Here is a 20863-nt window from a genome sequence, read left to right on the forward strand (position 1 = left end):
CCTTATTATTGACGTCTTGCGTTAGTGTGGTAATTTGTTACAACTGATGAGCCAATGTCCATAATTATTATTCATTGAAGTTGACTAGGATTCATGCTTGGTATTATGTATTCTGTGGATTTTGACAAATTACAGTATCATAAAGAATAGTTTCACTGCCCTAAAATTCCCCTGTGCTCCCCCTATTCATCCCTCCTTACCTCCCCAAACCACCAGCAGTCTTTTTACTGTGTCCATAGTTTTGCCTTTTTTGGAATGTCTTATAGCTAGAATCATACAATGTGTAGCCTTTTCAGATTGATTACTTTCACTGAGCAATGTACATTTAAGGTTCCTCCAAGTCTTTTTATGGTTTAATAGCTCATTTCTTTTTATTGCTGAATAATATTCCATTGTATGATTTGTTTGTACAATTTGTTTATCCATTCACCTATTGAAGGACACTTTTGCTGCGTCCAAGTTTTGGTATTTATGAACACAGCTGCTATAAACATCCTTGTGCAGGTTTTTGTGTAAACCTAAGTTTTCACCTCATTTGGGTAAATACCAAGGAGCATGGTTATTGCATCACATAGTAAAAGTATACTTAGTTTTGTAAGAAACTGCCATACTGTCTTCCATTCACCAGCAGTGAAAGAAAGTTCTTGTTCCACATTCTTTTCAGCATTTGGTGTTGTTGGTGTTTGGTATTTTAGCCATTCTAATAGGTGTGTAGTGGTATGTTATTGTTTAATTTATAGTTCCTGGTGACATGTTGAATCTTTTCATATGCTTATTAGCCATCTGTATATCCTCATTGGTGAAGTATCTGTTCAGATCTTTGCTTTTTTAAAAAAATTGATTGCTTACTATTCTTGAGTTTTGTTTTTAAGTAGGCTGTATACCCAACTGGGGTTTGAACTCATGACCCTGAGATCCAGAGTCACATGCTCTACCAACTGAGCCAGCTAGGTGCCCCTACTTATTCTTGAGTTTTAAGAGTTCTTTGTATATTTTGGATGCCAGACTTTTATCAAATGTGTGTTTTGTAAATATTTTTTTCTCAATTTGTGGCTTATTTTTTTAACGTAACTGTCTTCTACAGAGTTGAAGTTTTAAATTTTCTGTCTCAAATTTGTCTTTAAATTTTTTTATTACTTTAATTTTTCTTTCTATACCATTGGGTATAGATTTTTGTTTATTTCCATTTTGAAACTTCATTTTATGATTTAAAACATTTTGTGGTATAACGCTTTTGAAGATCATGGTTGTCTTTTTGACCATTGCTTTATATTTAGCAAACTTTTTCCATCTAGAGATCAGATAACATAAAAGGGGCTGTCATTTTTTGAGCTCTTTCATTGTGCCAAGTTCTGTGCTAAATTCTTGGCATGCATGATCTCATTTAATCATCCGTGTTTTTTACTGTCTGAAATAATTCTGTCATATCCTCATCTGTCTCTTCTTATATCCAAAATCTGTCTTTTTTATTCTTATATGATTACCCTGCTTCGTACTTCAGAGATTAAAACCATTAGACTAAATCTCCTTCATCTTTCTGCCTTAAAATCTACAAACCTTATAGCTGCAGCAACTTTCTCCCTTTTCTCTTTTCCATTAATAGAACTGTTCTCCTTCTATCAAAGACCAGTTGCTCCACTTGAGCTCTTTCTCAAATATTTTGTTCCTTTGCTTACACTCTCTTGCCTCTTCAACTGTTCCTGTCCCTTTGGATCATTTACCTCAGCATGCAAACATGCTCTGTTATCTCCCATCTTAAACTTTTTTTTTAACCCTATATTTTCTTCTAGCTCTGGTCCCTTTTCTATAATTCCCTGTATGAACAAACATTTTTCACAGACTTACCTACCTCTGCTTCCTTCACTTAACATTCATTCTAATCTGGTTTCTACAGTACTGTTAAACAAAAATGACTTTTTTTCAAATTCATCAAATGATTCCATATTGCCACAGCCATTCACTGGATATGACCTCATCTTTTCTGACTTCTCAGTAGCACTGACCATGTCTTCCTTCTTGAAACAGTCTCTTATCTTGGTTTCTGTGACATTGCAGTCTCAGGTGTTCTACCTCATTCGTCCTTTACAGATTGTTTACTTTCTCATTATCATAGTCTCTGAAGGTTGGGTTCTGAAGCATAGTTCCTAGTCATCATTTCTTCTCTTTATACTCTACATCTCATTCATATTTTCATTTTAACTATTTTTTGGGCACTTACTTTGTATTGCCTGCTGTTTCTAAGCAATATTGGGGATTCAGGAGTGCTCTGCATTTCCATGCTTTTAAATTTTTTTTTTCAACGTTTTTTATTTATTTTTGGGACAGAGAGAGACAGAGCATGAACGGGGGAGGGGCAGAGAGAGAGGGAGACACAGAATCGGAAACAGGCTCCAGGCTCTGAGCCATCAGCCCAGAGCCCGACGCGGGGCTCGAACTCCCGGACCGCGAGATCGTGACCTGGCTGAAGTCGGACGCTCAACCGACTGCGCCACCCAGGCGCCCCTCCATGCTTTTAAATACAGTATACTTTCCATTGTCTTTTAAATTTCTTGACTTCTGTCCCAAATAGGTTCCCACTTCCATTTGACTTTCTTAGAGACAACTCAGATTCAGCATGACTCTAGTAATGCAGAAGTGGGAACAGACTTAAGGATTTAGTCTTATATCCTTATAAAAGAGACTAGTGATAAATAGTAATCATGGAGGTAAGATCTTACATGCAATTATGAAATTCTTTTGATTTTTGAATTTTGAAATTTTGAATTTGAAACTTTTGAGATAGTGAAGGCTTCTTTGTCAATTTTAATTTGAGTTCTGTCTTGTAAATGACATGTGCTCATGTGTAGTAAACCATTTGTGTCTCCTTCAGTATTTTCTTGATATATTGTGGCTAAGTATGGTGTCAGCACTCTAATGGTAAATTTTCACTGGGAAGTAAAAGTAGTTTTTGTTGATTTCATAATCACAAATAGAAGAAATCAGTCACTGCTTGTTGATGTGGGAAGCATGTTCATGCTGGTGTTACTAAACACCCTTTCCCTGTAGCTAATGAAAGACCTTAGTAATGGCTAGATTTGGGATATAGGAGTATATTTTAATTCTAACTGAAAAAAATTTGGAAGAAGTAATCTGTACCCATTAAACAGTAGTCCCTCATTCCCCTCTCAGCACTGGTATCTCTACTATAATTTATCTGTATGAATATACCTATTCTAGTTACTTTATTTTTTAAAACTTTATTTATTTTGAGAGAGAGAAAGAATGTGAGCAGAAGAGGGACAGAGAGAGAGAATCCCAAGCAGGCTCTGTGCTGCCAGAGCAGAGCCTGATGTGGGGCTCCAACCCACAAACTGTTAGTTCATGACCTGAATTGAAGTCTCCTGACTTAACCAACTGCTTAACCAACTGAGCCACCCAGGCACCCCCTAAGTACTTTATATAAGTAGAATCATAACATTGGTCTTTCATGTCTTGCTTATTTCACTTAATGTTATGTTTGCAAGGTTCATCTATGTTGTAGCATGTACCAGAATTTCACTTGTTTTTAAGGTTCTGTTATATCCCATTGTTTAGTTCTACCAGATTTTATTTATCATTCATTTGTGGAGAGGTATTTAGGTTGTTTCTACCTTTTCACTGTTGTGAGTAATGCTGCCATGGACTTTAGTGTATAAGTATCTTTTTCAGTATTTGCTTCAGATTTTTTGGGTGTATACCTAGAAGTGGGATTGCTGAATCATATTAGTAATTCTGTGTTTAACTCTTTGAGAAACTACCAAACTGTTTTCCATAGTCTCCATACCATTGTACATTCCTACCAACGATGCAAAGGGGTTCTAATTTCTTTGCTGCCAGCATTTGTTATTTTGTTATTTTTTTTTTTTTAAGTAATAGCCATTCTAATATATATGAAGTAGTACCATATGGTTTTCACTTGTGTTTTTCTTTTTTTTTTTAATTTTTTTTTTCAACGTTTATTTATTTTTGGGACAGAGAGACAGAGCATGAACGGGGGAGGGTCAGAGAGAGAGGGAGACACAGAATCGGAAACAGGCTCCAGGCTCCGAGCCATCAGCCCAGAGCCCGACGCGGGGCTCGAACTCCCGGACCGCGAGATCGTGACCTGGCTGAAGTCGGACGCTTAACCGACTGCGCCACCCAGGCGCCCCTTCACTTGTGTTTTTCTAAAGATGTAATGTTGAACATGTTTTCATGTGTTTTTTGGCCATTTGTGTATCTTTGGAGAAATCTCTATCAAGTGTTTTACTCATTTAAAAAAATTAAAAAAGATTTTTTTAAATGTTTGTTTATTTTTGAGAGAAAGACAGAGCCAAAGTTGGGGAGGGGTAGAGGAAGAGGGAGACACAGAATCTGAAACAGGCTCCAGGCTCCAAGCTGTCAGCACAGAGCCTGACGTGGGGCTTGAACCTATGAACTGTGAGATCACGACCCAAGCCAAAGTCAGACACTGAACTGACTGAGCCACCCAGGCGCCCCTAAAAAAAAAAAAAAATTGTTTAATGTTTATTTATTTTTGAAGGAGAGAGAGACAGAGTGTAGTGGGGGAGGGGCAGAGAGGGAGAGAGAGACAGAGACACAGAATCTGATGCAGGCTCCAGGCTCTGAGCTGTTAGCACAGAACCTGACATGGGGGCTTGAACCCATAAGCCATGAAATCATGACCCTGAGCCAAAGTCGGGCACTTAACCAACTGAGCCACCCAGGCACCCCAAAGTATTTTACTTATTTTTTAATTGGGTTGCTTGTTTTTGTTGTTGTTGTTCAGTTGTAGGAGTTCTTTATATATTCTGGCTATTGATCCCTTATCAAATATATGATTTACAAATATTTTCTCCTATTCTGTGGATTACCTTTTCACTGTCTTGATAGGGTCATTTGCACAGAAGTTTAAAACTTTGATGAAGTCCGTTTTATCTGCTTTTTCTTTTGTTGCCTGTGCTTTTAATTTCATCTGTCGCCTTTTAAAGTTTATTTATTTTGAGAGAGTGTGCACCCATGCACACAAGCAAATGAGGGTGGGGCAGAGAGAGAGGGAAAGAGAGAGAATCTCAAGTAGGCTTAGAACTGTCATCATGGAGCCTGACGGAGGGCTTGAACTCATAAGCCTTGAGATCATGACCTGAGCTGAAATCAGTAGTTGGTAGCTTAACTGACTGAGCCACCCAGGCACCCCTGTCCCTTTTTAAAATTTATGTTTGCTTAGTGTACATATGACATTATAACCACATTTAAAAATATTTCAAAAGGAAAAAGTTACCCTAATATTTTAAGTGATGTAAAAACTTCTCTTTTCCCCATTCTTGCTCTGTGAATGTTTTTACATAATTAAATGCATACTGTATATTTTCTTTGTACTCATTTACAGATTTTTTCCATGATTAATGAAAATATAATGTGTAACAATGAGATAGCAAATATAAATATTACATAATATAGCAAAATATTAACATTTTTAATGAGTGATAATAGGTTTGCTTAATTTTTATTTTTATTTATTTATGTTTAAATATTTGGTTAGTTTTGGGAGAGTACAAGTGGGGGAGGCTCAGAGAGAGGGGGCACAGAGGATCTAAAGTGGGCTGTGCGCTGACAGGCTGACAACAGTGAGCCTAGTGTGGGGCTTGAATTCATGAACTTTGAGATCATGACCTGAGCTAAAGTTGGACACTCAAATCGACTGAGCCACCCAGGTGCCCCAGGTTTGCTTAATTTATTTTTGCACATTTAGTTCCCTTTTTTTGTTGTTGTTTCTAACTAGGAGCTTATTTTTTAGTTAACTCTATTCCTAATATAGGAAAATATAACAGCCTTAGGGTCTAGCACAATTTTTTGGGCACCTGGGTGGCTCAGTCAGTTGAGCATCCTATTTCAGCTCAGGTCATGATCTCATGGGTTCGTGAGTTTGAGCTGGTGCAGAGGCTGCTTCAGATTCTGTTTCCCTCTCTGTCTGTCCCTCCCCCGCTCAATCTCTCTCAAAAATAAAATAAACATTGAAAAAAAGAATCTAACACTTTTTACCATAAGTTCATACCATAATACTTACAGGTTCAGTATTACTTTAGCTTTCTTAAGAATATTTGGCATCCCGAGGTTCCTGAGTGTCTCAGTTGGCTAAGCGTCCAACTCTTGATTTTCGCTTAGGTTATAATCTCACAGTTTGTGGGATCAGGCCCCATGTCGGGCACTGTGCTGACAGCGTGGAGCCAGATTGGGATTCTCTCCCTCCTCTCTGCCCTTCCCCTCACTCATGCGCGCACGCTCTCTCTTAAAATAAACATTAAAAAAAAGCATTTGGCATCCTTGTCATGAGCTTCTCTTCATCTGCCAAAGGAAGATAATTACAAAGCATATTTAAAACAGTGTGGGTATGTTTTTAAAAACTTTTTTCCCCTTGTTAATTACTTGGTAAAAATAGTGCTTTGTTTTTGTCATCCTTTCTCCATCCCCATCATTTGTATGGAATATTTTCCCGTGTTCATGTCTGTTTTGTGTTATTTTTTTTTTTTGTAAATTGTCCATGTTTATTGAATTATGTTGTGTCTCACTGTGTCATGTATGACTTATTCTAGTTTGAGTGCCATACTGTCTTTTTTTTTAGACTATATTCTCCATCCAAGAATCTGGAAGCAAAGCATGAATATATTCTTCCATAGGCATCATAGAAACTAATAGTTGAACAATTCTGAAGGCATAGTAGGTGTATATCTCCAATGTTTTGCACGTTCTTTGGCAAAAACTTTCCAGTTGCGTGTAATGATTGTCATATATTTTAGAAGCTATTATTTGAATTTCAGTGGAATTTAGTGGTGGGTCTTTCTTTCAAATTTGGTTTAGTTATGAGATTTGTTGGAATGCAGAATTGGAAGCTCAGTAAATAGGTATTATAAGAATACTCCCCTCTGCCACATATTGAGTCAGATGCTGTGAGTCTGCCATGACCTAATTAAGTTAATTACACGAATGATATTTTACCTTCTTAACAGTTTGGTAAGAAGGAAAACGGCTACTATACCAATCTTAAATTCCAGCACATCCCACTCTTTTTTTTTTTTTTAATTTTTTTTTCAACGTTTTTTAATTTTATTTTTGGGACAGAGAGAGACAGAGTATGAACGGGGGAGGAGCAGAGAGAGAGGGAGACACAGAATCGGAAACAGGCTCCAGGCTCCGAGCCATCAGCCCAGAGCCTGACGCGGGGCTCGAACTCACGGACCGCGAGATCGTGACCTGGCTGAAGTCGGACGCTTAACCGACTGCGCCACCCAGGCGCCCCCAGCACATCCCACTCTTAATGCAGGGGTGATAGTGAACTCATGATACATTAATAATACCGAACTGTATGTTTTTTGAACCAGGGACTCTTTTTCATGCATCTTCGTCCTTGTTGAGGCTGTTTTCCCTAGTTGGAATAACTTCTCTCACCCTTGCTTGGTAGTAATAACTCCATTTTTGAGACTATTTGGATGGTCGTCTAGGATAGTGTTCCTACTTGGATATCATTTGTATCCTTGAAAATTTTGTGTTGATATTTTGTTTGTTTGCTTTTCTCTGTATTGGACTGAAACTTCTTGAGTGCAGAGAACATGTATTCATTTTGATGTCCTGCTGCATAGTACGGTATATGTCATGTAATATGTGTTCAGTGAATAAGAGTTTATTAAAACGGGCACCTGGGTAGCCCAGTTGGTTAAGCATCTGACTCTTGATTTTGGCTCAGGTCATGATCATCATGGTGGTGAGATTGAACCCCATGTTGGACTCTGGGCTGTGCATTGAGCCTGCCTAAGATTTTCTCTCTCCCTCTCCGTCTCCCTCTGCTCCTCCCCTGCTTGAGTGCTCTCTCTCTCTCTCTCCAAAAAAACAAAAAACAAAAAAAACCCAAAATTATTAAAATAAACTGATGGAATTAAATTATATCATGGAGGGTCTAGAAGGAATTGTTTAATACTTTAGATGGGCTAACACTGAATGAGAACTAAGTACCTATATTTTATCTAATCTGGTTGTAGTTTATTCTCAGAGCAAAAATAATTGTATTATTTTCCAGGTAGTGTAATGTACTGGACTAGACTAGGCAAGAGAGTTAATGCTTGGGAATAGAAAGAAACTGACAGTAGATCTCCAGGGTGTTATCTGTAGAGGAAAACTGTCTCCTGCATGTTCCCACTCATGCTCCCTAAATATTGTCATTCTCTTCCTGCCCCCCTCCCCATTATCTATGCAATATCTGCCAAATCTGTGGTTCTATTTAGTAGAAGTAGAAAGGAAAAATAAATAATGGTAGGAATCTGGTGATAGTGATCTTATAGTTTTGAGGTGCTCTAGAGGGGGTGAAGTTCTTACTCTTTGTATTTCCCAGTACCAATCCCAGAACATCAAATTGAGAAGTAAGCGTAAATCTTCTTCTTAGGGGTACACAATAAGGCATGAATAGCTTGGATGGTGCCAAACCATCTGGAGATCCAGGAAATCTCCCTTATAGCACTTTTTCTCCTTCCCCACTTCCCACCCCCACTGGGTGATAGAGGTAACCGTGATTCTCTGAAACCTTAAGGTAGATACAGCTCAACAAATAATACGTAACTTCCATGTGTAATGTGATATGAAGATATGTAGGGCATAGTACTTACCCTCAAAGGGCTTACCACTAGGGGGCGTGGGAGTTTGGGTCAATGAAACATGCGCATATTATAAAACATGTGCTCTAAGTCTGATGACGGAATGCTGTGGGAATGAGTTCTCAATAAGAAATGATGAGTATCACAATCAGGGATGGTTTCCTTGAAGAGGCAAGGGATGGGTTGTTGAAGTTGATGGGTTACAGGTAAAGTAAATAGGCTAAGGTAAGAAGCAATGATCTATGTTTTGAGAACCATAAATTTCATTAAGCTATAATCTAAGGTCCGAGTAAGGTTGAATGGGAGATAAATTCTAGGCAATATTAAGGGAGGCTGTAAATGATAAATAGGGGAGTTTACATAGAAGTAGGTATAAAGAAGCTATGGGGGTTTCAGAACTGATTTAGGAAGATGAATTTTTAGGACAGTCATCAGATTGTAAGATACTACAGCTGACCTGGAAACCAGTATAAGTAGCACTAGAAAGGTAATGAGGACCTGAAGTAGATTGTAGGCAGTGGAATTGAAAGAAAGAATGTAAGACACAGATTGAATATAAGTATCTTGGCAACTAATTAGGTGTAGGATACAGAAAGTTGGAAAGTATGTTAGATCATGGAGTAATGGTGATAAGGAACAGAATTAAGAAGTCGTTTTGGGTAAGGTGATGAGTTATGGATATATTGAGCTGGCATAATATGCAAGATGAGATGCTATGTCAACTAAAATATGGATTTTGCAGAGATGTAAGGTAAGCTGTAAATAGATTTTAAAATTCTGTGCTTGAAATTGATAGCTGAGGAAGGAATAAAGTTTCTTTCTGGGGAGTGAAAGTACGATAAGAAGAGAAGTAGTTTGAAGACAGGTTTTGGGAAAATCTCCACGTATAAAGTAATTGGTATCATGAGGGAAACTAAAGACATAGCAAAGTTGGAAGGATTAATCATTGCATAATAGGGACCTGCTAGGGAGGTTACTTTATTCTGTGTAAGAATCTGTCTTTGTAGGATTATTATACAGAGCATACATTGTAATGTTTTTCTGTAAACCTATGATAGTTTCCTCTTTTCTAAAAGTTTTTTTCTTTTTTCTTAATCTCATTTAAGTAGGAACATTAAATAGCTGGGTTGAAGTGTTATTTATGCCTTTAGTACATAAATTATATAACCGTAATCTAGTCAGTACTTAAATATACTTATAGCAAAGGTCAGTCACAGGCATTTACTTATCAGACATTGCTGCTTAGGAACTGCAAAACAACCTCTGTTAAAGTACTAGTCACTGTTTCTTTTATAGGAAATAAGATATTGTAGCTTCTTTGTAATTAATAGGTTTCTCTGTTAAAGGTAAAGTAGAAATTCTGATACCAATTTTTATTGAACATTTTATGGGGAAAAATTCTCAACTTTAGTAAATATGCTGGTGAAGTGATCACAAAAATCTCAAACTTAGAATATCAGTTCTTGTTATACTAGATTCTTATAAAACCTTAATGAATGTCCTTGGGTTGACTTATTCATAGTAGATGTGCAGCAACCTCGACCCTTTACAACTTCATTTTGGACTTAGAAATAATAATAAAAAATCTTTGAGCTCCAAATAACTGTTTTAGTAAGCATGCAAATGTATAATACATTTCAGAAAGTTTAATTAAAAAAATTGTTTTGGAACGTTTATGCCTTACAAATATTCCTTAGAGTTGACTAGGGTGGAACACTTAAGTTTCTCTTCCTTTTTTATTAATGCATGTGTTACAGTTAAAAAAAAAAAAAAAAAGTAATACCTCTGAGGCGCATGGGTGGCTCAGTCAGTTAAGTGTCCAGCTCTTGATTTCAGCTCAGGTCATGATCTCACAGTTCACGGGTTCGAGCCCCAAATCGGCGTCCATGCTGACCACGTGGGGCCTGCTTGGGATTCTCTCTCTCTCTCTCTCTCTCTCTCTCTCTCTCTCTCTCCATCTGCCCTTCCCTTGCTTGTTCTCTCTCTTAGAATAAATACATAAACTTTAAAAAGTAATAGCTTTATTTTTTTCTGACACATAAAATTAATACTTGCCTGAAGTAATCTTTATGAAAAGACCCAAATAAATTATATTCCCAACATTCAGAGAAAACTTATGTTGATATTTTGGGGCTTATTTTTTTCTGACTCTTTTCTTATGCTCATTTTTACATACAGGCACCTACAGAATCAGGATGATTGTGTTAAAATTGCTTCATAACTGGCTCTTTTGCACTTATTTTGTAGATATATTTCCGTCTCAGTAATACATAGCAATACTGTTCTCATTACTGTATGAATGTACTATATAAATGTACTGTTTAATCAGTCTTATGTTTCTTTTCCTTCCCCACTAATTGTGTCATCAGTGAACACCCTATCTGTGCCTTTTTCATAATTGATTATTTTTCTGAGATAGATTTAGAGCTATAAAGGTAGTGGAATTTATATAAGCTTAGATCAGAATCGTGAAACCCTTGGAATAGAGGTATGTTTTTAGGGTAAATTATGACCTGATAAGCCAGAGAATAGTGTTTTATAGTGTCAGACTCAGGTGTATCAGAATAGTGTTAGTTGATCATGCTGAAGTGTTTCCAGAATTGCTGTGTTGAAGGATTGGAGGGGTAGCTATATATTTGAAAATGTGTGTTCTTTAACATTCAAATTGAGTGGTGGAGGATCTGATAGAGAAGATGATGAGGATGGCCTCTCTCCCAAATATGGGGAGAATTAGGTAATAGGTTGGGGGTAGAATTAATGGCTAAGCCAAAATTAGAGGTGTCTGAATAAGTTCTGATTCCAGTATTATAATCCCATGATTTAGAGGCCAAGACAGAATAAGCTTTTTACAAATTAAGAATGAAAAATATATACAGTTATTTGTATAGGGAGTTGTTTATATATAGGGTGTTTATCCTATGAAAACATTACTCATGTGTTTATTGTTAACCTGTTTTGGTTATCAGTGCAAAGTAATAATGTTGTAAAAGTTTCCTGATATTTTTATTTGAAGATTAATAAGGGAGTAGGGTTTTTTTTACACATTTACTTAAGACTTGTCATAAAATGGTTTACCTGATTAAAAAGATACGTATAATACAAGTAATCTGTGGGAATTACTTTTTTTTCTGAATCAGCTGTGTATACTATGTTAATTCATTATTTTCTTGGTTAAAAATCGACCTAGGTGTTTGACATAATTGATAATTGTTCTCAACATGCCTTTTCCTCATACTATCATATTATGTTTATTTCACTGTACCTCTTAGTTTTTATTAACCTTGTTTAATTCACATTAGTAATTTATTTATATGTCTTCTCCCATAATAGATCCCTCAGAGCAGATACAATGTTTTAGAATTCCTTAGCTCTGAGAGCAGTGTCTTATATATATGATAGTTATGTTACATTGAATGATAGGTCAACATTTTTTTTTTTTTTTTTGTAACAGTGGCCATACAGTTCTCCTTCATTGTAGTGTTCATTTTCAGCATTTACTTCTATGTGTCATTTTTTGTTATTTTTGTTTCATAGAGTTTATGTAAACCAGATTTTTGTCTCTTCTAATGAAAATAGTTACTAAGCTGTCTGTGAATTTTGTACAAGAATGAGTATTATAGGTTAATGAGTTATTTCTAGTTAATTGAATGCAATCTTATTCTGTGGGACCAAGATCAGAAAAAAGTATTTATCTCCCTAGTCTACATGTGTTCTGGGGCTGTTATCTTAATGCTTACAGGACTGTATTTGCATTCTTTTTTCATAATTACATATGAACTGACATAGTAATTCTTAGACTTAAGTAAAATCAAACCCTTTTATTTTTATTTTTATTTTTTTTTAATTTTTTTTTTCAACGTTTTTATTTATTTATGGGACAGACAGAGACAGAGCATGAACGGGGGAGGGGCAGAGAGAGAGGGAGACACAGAATCGGAAACAGGCTCCAGGCTCCGAGCCATCAGCCCAGAGCCTGACGCAGGGCTCGAACTCGCGGACCGCGAGATCGTGACCTGGCTGAAGTCGGACGCTTAACCGACTGCGCCACCTAGGCGCCCCAAGATCAAACCCTTTTAAATAGAAAGAAAGAAATCTGACTGCCTGTATTGATTTATTTTGAAAAATAAATGTAATTTTTATGCTAATGTTATTTAATGTTCAAACGTAAACTTGGATATAAGCCACTTAAAATGACAGCTGTCTTGTAACAAGACATATTTATTAGTAACATATTTATTACTATAAATATGTAATAAATTTATAAACAAAACAAAATACTAAATTAATAAAATTTAAGTCAGGAGCACTAATGTCATGGGTAATATTTTGCCAAAACTTAATAGTCCTTGAAATTTGAATATGTGGTGGGTTTATAGATTCTTTTTTCTAACTTTTTTTTTTTAATGTTTATTTATTTTGGGAGAGTGAAGGAGAGAAAGAATCCCAAGCAGGCTCTACACTGTCAGCGCAGAGCCCAATGGGGGCTCAATCCTATGAACGACAAAATTATGACGAGCCAAAATTAAGAGTCAGACCCTCAATAGACTGAGCCACCCAGGTGTCTCGGTTTACAGATTATTTTGAGCAGTATTAAAGAGTGTACGATGGACTTCTCGGGGGTTCCTTGGAATGACTCAAGTCTTCTGGTTATTTAAGCCATTGCAAACCCTTTAAAAAACTTTAATTGCTTGTACAGCACAATGTAGTGTACACTTGGTCATCATTTGATGCGAATGCTTTATTTATATATTGTTTGCCTCTTTTATCTCATTAATTTGCTTTGCAATTAAAGTAGCATGACTTTGGCCTGACACAGTTGAGCCCCAAAGCAGAGCTGAATTTGCTTTGCGTCTTAGTTTTTCAGTAATTCCAGAGGATTTATATTATGTAATGTTAATATGTGAATTTTAAAATTTTGTAAATACATTATTGTGGAAATTTAAAGTACAAAAAATTATTAAAGACATTTGCTGATTTCTAGGGAATATCTGTGAACTTTCATTTGGGATACCGTGATTTAGTCTCTCTCATAGTTATTCTTAAATAGATGCTATCTGACACCTTAAAAATCCTATAATCTGTGGCTCTTTATTGAATAATCTGCTTAGGTGTAGTATGAAAAATTTTGGCAAATGTCAGAATAGAGGAATTGGAGTTTTGTTACCTTCAACTGTAGGGTATCTGTTAAATTTTTAAAAATAAACTTAATTTATGGTATAATTTATAAGCATAATTCTAATTTTATATAAGTTTGATGACAGTATAATTTTTGTATCTTTTAAAACTTTGTTGTTTTTAATTTTAATTTCAATACAGTTAACTAACATACAGTGTTAGTTTTAGGTGTATGGTACAGTGATTCAGCAATTCTATACATTGTCAGTGCTCATTATAAGAATACTCTTTAATCCCCATCACATATTTCACCCATCCCCTACCCACCTCCCTTTGGCAACAGGAGAGTTCTCTATAGTTAAGAGTCTGTTTGAATTTTTACATCTTTTGTTGGCATTGACATTTGTGAAATTTGAAACAGATATGCCTGTGTTGAAAGTAGCTGACAACAGAGAATGATTTTGTGTTTGTTTTTAAGACTATTTTTTAGAGCAGTTTTAGGTCCACAGCAAAATTGAGAGGAAGGTATAGAGATTTCAACATCCCCCACGATATTGGTATATTTGTTACAATTGATGAACCTATCTTGACACATAATCACCCGAAGACCACAGTTTCACTTTAGAGTTCACTCTTGGTGTTTTGCATTCTGTGGGTTTTGACAAATGTGTAATGACATGTATCCCTTATGGTATCATACAGAGTATTTTCACTGCCCTAAAAATCCCCTGTGTTCCACCTATTCATCCCTTCTCTGACCAACCCCTGGCAAACCACTGTTGTTTTTACTGCCTTCATGGTCAGAGTCTTACCTTTTTCAGAATGTCTTATTGTTGGAATCATACAACATGTAGCCTTTTCAGATTCATCTTTTTTCATTTAGTAATAAGCATTTAAGGTTACTCCATGTCTTTTCAGTGCTTGCTAACTCATTTCTTTTTAGTGTGGTATGATGTGCCACATCTTGATTGCTTCTAACTTTGGCAATTATGAATAAAACTACTATAAACATTTCTGTATGGGTTTTTGTGTACACATAAGTTTCCATCTCCTTTGGGTAAATACCAAGAAGCTGGATTACTAGATCATCTGGTTAGAGTATGTTTAGTTTTGTAGGAAACCAACAACCTGTCTTCCAAAGTGGCTGTACCATTTTGCATTCCCACCAGCAGTGAATGAGAATTCCTGTTGTTCCACAGCCTCGTCAGTATTTGGTGTTATCAGTGTCCTGTACTTCAGACATTCTGATAGGTGTAATGGTATCTTGTTGTTGTTTTAATTTACATTTCCCTGATGGCATATGATGTGGAGCATCTTTTCATGGGCTTATTGCCATCTGTGTGTCTTCTATGATGAGGTGTGTGTGAAGGTCTTTGGTCCCTATTTTAATTGATTTTTTTTCCCTATTGTTGACTTTGAAGAGTGGTTTTTATTTTGAGTAACAGTCCTTTATCAGTTGTGTCTTCTGTAGATATTTTCTTCCAGTCTGTGGTTTGTCTTCTCATTTGTCTTGACATTGTCTTGTGTAGAGCAGAAGTTTTTAATTTCAGTGAAATCGAATTTATCCGTTATTTATTTCATGGATCTTGCCTTTGATTTTGTATTTAAGAGTCATTGACATACCCAAGGTCACCCGGATTTTCTCCTGTGTTATCTTCCAGGAGTTGCATAGTTTTGCAGTTTACTTTTAGGTCTATCATCCATTTTGAGTTAATTTTTATGAGAAGTATAAGCTGTGTGTGTGTGTGTGTGTGTGTGTGTGTGTGTGTGCGTGTGTGTGTGTGTGTGTTTTATTTAAATGTCCAGTTGTTTCAGACCATTTGTTGAAAAGACCGTCTTCCCTCCATTGTATTGCCTTTGTTAAAGATAGTTAACTGTTTTTATGTGGTTCTATTTCTAGTCTGTTTTGTTCCATGGAACTTTTTTGTCCATTTTTAACCAGTACCATACTTGATTAGTATATCTGTCTTGATTACTATAGCTGTAGAGTGAATCTTGAAGTTGAGTAGTGTTAGTCTTCCCACTTTGTTGTTCTCCTTCAATACTGTATTGGCTATTCTGTGTCTTTTGCCTTTACATTTTAGAATCAGTTTGTTGATATACACAAAATAATATGCTGGTATTTTGGTTGGGGTTGCATTGACTCTATATTTCAGATTGGGAAGAATGGGCATCTTGACAGTATTGAGTCTTCCTATCCATTTATTCAGTTCTTTGATTTTGTTTGTTGGAGTTTTGGCATGTTCCTTATATAGATCTCAGACATATTCTGTTAGATATGTACTTGAGTATTTTATATTTTTGGTTATTAATGTAAGTGATATTGTTTTTAATATCAAATTCCACTTGTTCATTGCTACTATATTCATTGCTGGAAAGCTGTTGACTTTTTTATGTTAACCTTGTATCCTGCAACCTTGATGTAATCTTTTTATTAAGTTCCAAGAATTTTTTTGGTCAATTCTTTGGGATTTCTATATAGGTGATCATGTCATCTATGCCCTTTCCTTCTAAAGGGTTTCAGGAATAACTTTTTTCTTTTAATACATTAGAAACCATTTAGTTTTATTAAATATATAAAGTTCATACTTGGTCTAAATAAAGCACTTAAATAAAGCACACCACTGTGTGCTCCTTGGTGAAAAAATAGATTACAAACAATCAAGAAACATTTTTGGGGATGCCTGGGTGGCCCAGTCAGTTAAGTGTCCGACTTCCGTGCAGGTCATGATCTCACGGTTAGTGGGTTTGAGCCCCACTTTGGGCTCTGACAGCTCAGAGCCTGGAGCCTGCTTCGGATTTTCTCTCTCCCTCTCTCTCTTTCTCTCTCTCTCTCTGCCCCTCCCCCACTCACAGTCTCTCTCAAAAATAAATAAATGTTAAAAAAATAAAAGCATTTTTGTTCTCCTGATACAATCATCTGAGAGTTGTGTGTTCTTTGGTTTTCAAGACTGAGGCCAATTATTTAGTAAACATGAATGTACAATAAACGTATGCCCTTGTAGAAAAGTAAGCTATACTTTTCTCTGATGTATGTGAATATTCTTTCATTTCAATCACATCAGCTGATATTCCTGACTTCTATATATTCATGACTTCACTATTATGAGGATACATCAGGATTTTAAAGGACTCCCAACTTTTTTTCCTTAAAGAGCAATTGGTATAGCAATTTATTTATAAAATTCACAGTGTTCCTTTGCCTTACTTTAATGTAGAAGAATGATGCCCTAAATACATACTTCATGTTGGTTTACATCAATGTTCTATCAGCCTCAAAAAGCATCTCTCATATATTTTACATTACAGGGTCTTCAGTCTTCTGTGGAAAAGTAGATATACACAAAGCCTACCTAATATAAAAGGGTCTCATATCTTTGATGATCAATCAGCTACATGATTTCATATATTCACTAGGAACAAAGGCAGAGCATGAAATGATAATATTTGCTCTTCAAAAAATCTCAAATACTATCCAATATAAAAAGGTACATTGAAAATATTTGTTTGTCCAGATATCCATCCCCTTGATCCTTTGAGGCATACTATCAAATAAGTTTTCTAAGTGTTTTAATTTTGAATTATTCTCTAGAGTTAATACTCTGATTTAGAGTAATTTCTGAAAAGTGTTAATGACTTGCTGCTTTTACTGTGAATTCAAGAAAAGTTGTTGATTGTTGTCATTGTGTTGAGCTTTTTATTTGTTAGGATGGAATAGTGTCTTTCAGGCTCCTTACGTGTATAATCAGAATCTAGAAGTCTGTATGGTGGTTTTTTTTTAAGTATTTATCTTCTACCAGATTTGGTTTCAACTCTGTTGTTAATTCAAGTATTGATAAGAGTGAGATTACTGAGCTCTCTTCAGCAGCACATATACTAAATTTGGAACGATACAGAGAAGATTAGCGTGGCCCCTGCGCAAGGATGACATGCAAATTCATGAAGCGTTCCATATTTTTTTTCACTCATATGAGGACTTTAAGAGACAAAACAGATGAACATAAGGGAAGGGAAACAAAAATAATATAAAAACAGGGAGGGGGACAAAACAGAAGAGACTCAGAAATATGGAGAACAAACTGAGGGTTGCTAGAGGGGTTGTGGGGGGGGGATGGGCTAAATGGGTAAGGGGCACTAAGGAATCTACTCCTGAAATCATTGTTGCACTATATGCTAACTAATTTAGATGTAAATTTTAAAAAATAAAAAATAAAATTAAAAAAAGAGATTACTAAGGATTAAGATAGAAAAGAGAAAAAAAAGCTAATATAGTTATCTTTAACTCTTTGCAAGATAAACTGAGTATAATTTGATTATTTTGTTGACTGCTCCTTCTTCAAAAGAATTTTGCTCTCCCTGGAAAAACATATCTAGGGTTGTTAATTTTGACTCCTGTACTGTGTAGGAAAGAGAGGAGAGTGGAATGTAGTGAACTTTGAATAGCTAATGAGCACTCAAAGAGATAATGACAGCATATCATGATTTGTAGTTTTAGAAAGTGGTTTTACATTCATTATCTTATTTGGTATTCACATTACTTAGAATGGTTGATATAGAGGTTTATCTCTTTTGTTTTCTAATTGAGGAAATTGAGAAACTGTTAATCTTGTCCAAGTTGATACCTTGTAAAGTAAATAGTAGAGATGACATGAAAATAAAAGGTTTCTTGTTCAGAGGCTCATGTACTTTCTACTGAACTACAGTCTCTTTTCTTTTTTTATGTTAAAAAATTTTTTAACGTTTATTTATTTTTTGAGAGATAGAGAGAGACAAAGTGTGAGTGGGTGAGGGGCAGAGAGAGGGAGTCACAGATTCTGAAGCAGGCTCCATGCTCCAAGTTGTCAGCACAGAGCCTAGCGTGGCGCTGGAACTCATGAACCGTGAGATCATGAGCTGAGCTGAAGTCGGACACTCTAACCTACTGAGCCACCCAGGCACCCTAAACCGAAGTTTTCTATAGAAGATGGTGTCTAGCATTTAGCAACATAGCATATGTATCTTTACCATTGTTTTGCCTTGTGACCTTGGAAATAATGATTTAACCACTTTTTACTGTGTACTCTGTTCTTCAACCAGAGTTTGATACTTGGCAATTTATGTCCCATAGAGTTATAGCACTTAAAGTGATTGAGAAGAAAGATTTAATTATTTTAATTTTAATTTTTCATTATTTGCCGCAATTATTACCTATTTTTATTTACAGTGTCATTTTTACTTATTATAAATGTTTTATCATTATTATTACTTTAATGAGACATTACATTTTACCCACATTTCACATTTAGAATGGAAGGAAAGAACAAATTCAGAAAACTAGAGAAATGGATGCTAGAATTTATACATTCACATCAGTGCTACTTTTCCAGACAGTGATCTTGAGAAGCTATGTACTTGCTGCCATTGCTCAAAATATCCAGTGGATCGGGGGCGCCTGGGGGCTCTGTCAGTTGAGCATCTGTCTTCGGCTCAGGTCATGATTTCATGGTTCATGAGTTCGAGTCCTGAGTCAGGCTCTGTGCTGACAGCTGGAAGTCTGCTTCAGATTCTGTGTCTCCCTCTCTCTCTGCCCCTTCCTTACTCATGCTCTGTCTCTCTCAAAAATAAATAAACATTAAAAAATTTTTTTTAAAAATCCAGTGGATCTCATTTTTAAAATAATGGCTATAGGATTTTATGCATCTATACAAAGATGTATCTATTCAAAATGAAAATATTAACTCAGCCAACAGTTGTTGGGTTTACATGATACTGATAATTAACATTCAGAACATTTTTAACTAGTGTATGTAGATTCAGAAACAATGGATTTTATGAGCATTTTTGTAGAGTAGATTGATAGAATGAGTTATCTTTAAATTGATGATTGTTTTTTTTCCCCCTTTAGTCAGCAGATAAGCAGCGAGCTCTAGAAGAAACCAAAGCCTACACCACCCAGTCCTTAGCAAGTGTTGCGTATCTGATAAATACCTTGGCCAACAATGTCCTGCAGATGCTGGATATCCAAGCATCCCAGCTACGAAGGATGGAATCTTCAATCAATCATATTTCACAAGTGAGACCACACTGCTTTTCTATTTTGCCTCTGAGGAACACTATAAACACAAGCAATCTGTATAATGCTGGCAGGTTTTATCATGTGAGTTAACTCACATGTATGATTTGCAAAATACAAATTCAGTATCAGGTTGTTTTTGATTCTTTTTGTGGAGCAATTCTTTATGAATTTGACAGGGAAGCAGATTTTAATACTTTTATTAAAATTCAGTAGTCATGTTAAAATAATCATCTTTGGGGGCGCCTGGGTGGCGCAGTCGGTTAAGCGTCCGACTTCAGCCAGGTCACGATCTCGCGGTCCGTGAGTTCGAGCCCCGCATCGGGCTCTGGGCTGATGGCTCAGAGCCTGGAGCCTGTTTCTGATTCTGTGTCTCCCTCTCTCTCTGACCCTCCCCCGTTCATGCTCTGTCTCTCTCTGTCCCAAAAATAAATAAACGTTGAAAAAAAAAAATTAAAAAAAATAAAAAATAAAAAATAAAATAAAATAAAATAATCATCTTTGAGTGAAAATTTCTCTGGTTTCTTCCAACTTGTACTGAATTCCACATTTCTTTATCTTCAAAAAAAAATATTAATGTGATAGCCTAATCACTTCTTTACATTTTTTTTTCTGTTGGTAGGACTTTTGTTTAATCAGGATGGTACCGTATCTCAATAAAGAAAATATTAATTTAAGTGAACTTATAAAATTATCTTTATATAAAACTTAAAAAAGTTTAATGTTATACTTTTTTCCATTGTAAAAGCCATTCCCTTAATATATAGAAAAATAAAAAAATGGAAAAACAAACCCTTTCACCACTGTTTAAACTTTTTACTTTCAATACTTTATTCCAATACATTTTTCCTATAAATAGTTTTAAAAACGTAGCTGTGATTATATTATGTATAGAATTTTGGATTTTGTTCTTTTAACTTACTATGACAACAGATATCTTCCCATGATGTTACAAGCTCTTCATAAACATTTTCAATGGCTGTATAATATTGCATGTGTATGTCACAGCTTTCGTAACCATTTCTGTATTTGGGGGCCATGTAAATAATACTGCAAT

General features: G+C 35.7%; 1 protein-coding gene and 1 non-coding gene across 42 annotated transcripts in view; both read left to right on the top strand.

The window, feature by feature from the left end:
* The window catches only part of ABI2 (abl interactor 2), a 124496-nt gene that overhangs the window by 39099 nt on the left and 64534 nt on the right, over positions 1 to 20863 (top strand). For all 41 annotated transcript variants that reach the window (XM_086719384.1, XM_086719371.1, XM_086719382.1 and 38 more), the window contains exon 2: positions 19639 to 19806. In XM_086719384.1, the coding sequence (XP_086575510.1) occupies positions 19639 to 19806 (168 nt within the window). The remainder of the gene's footprint in view (positions 1 to 19638; positions 19807 to 20863) is intronic.
* Positions 17607 to 17713, top strand: LOC112849020 (U6 spliceosomal RNA). The gene has a single exon (XR_003222471.1). It is a non-coding gene; the product is annotated as a U6 spliceosomal RNA (small nuclear RNA).

The sequence above is a fragment of the Puma concolor genome, chromosome C1 (assembly GCF_028749965.1).
Source record: "Puma concolor isolate L17-30 chromosome C1, mPumCon1.1.hap2, whole genome shotgun sequence".
Lineage (NCBI taxonomy): Eukaryota > Metazoa > Chordata > Mammalia > Carnivora > Felidae > Puma > Puma concolor.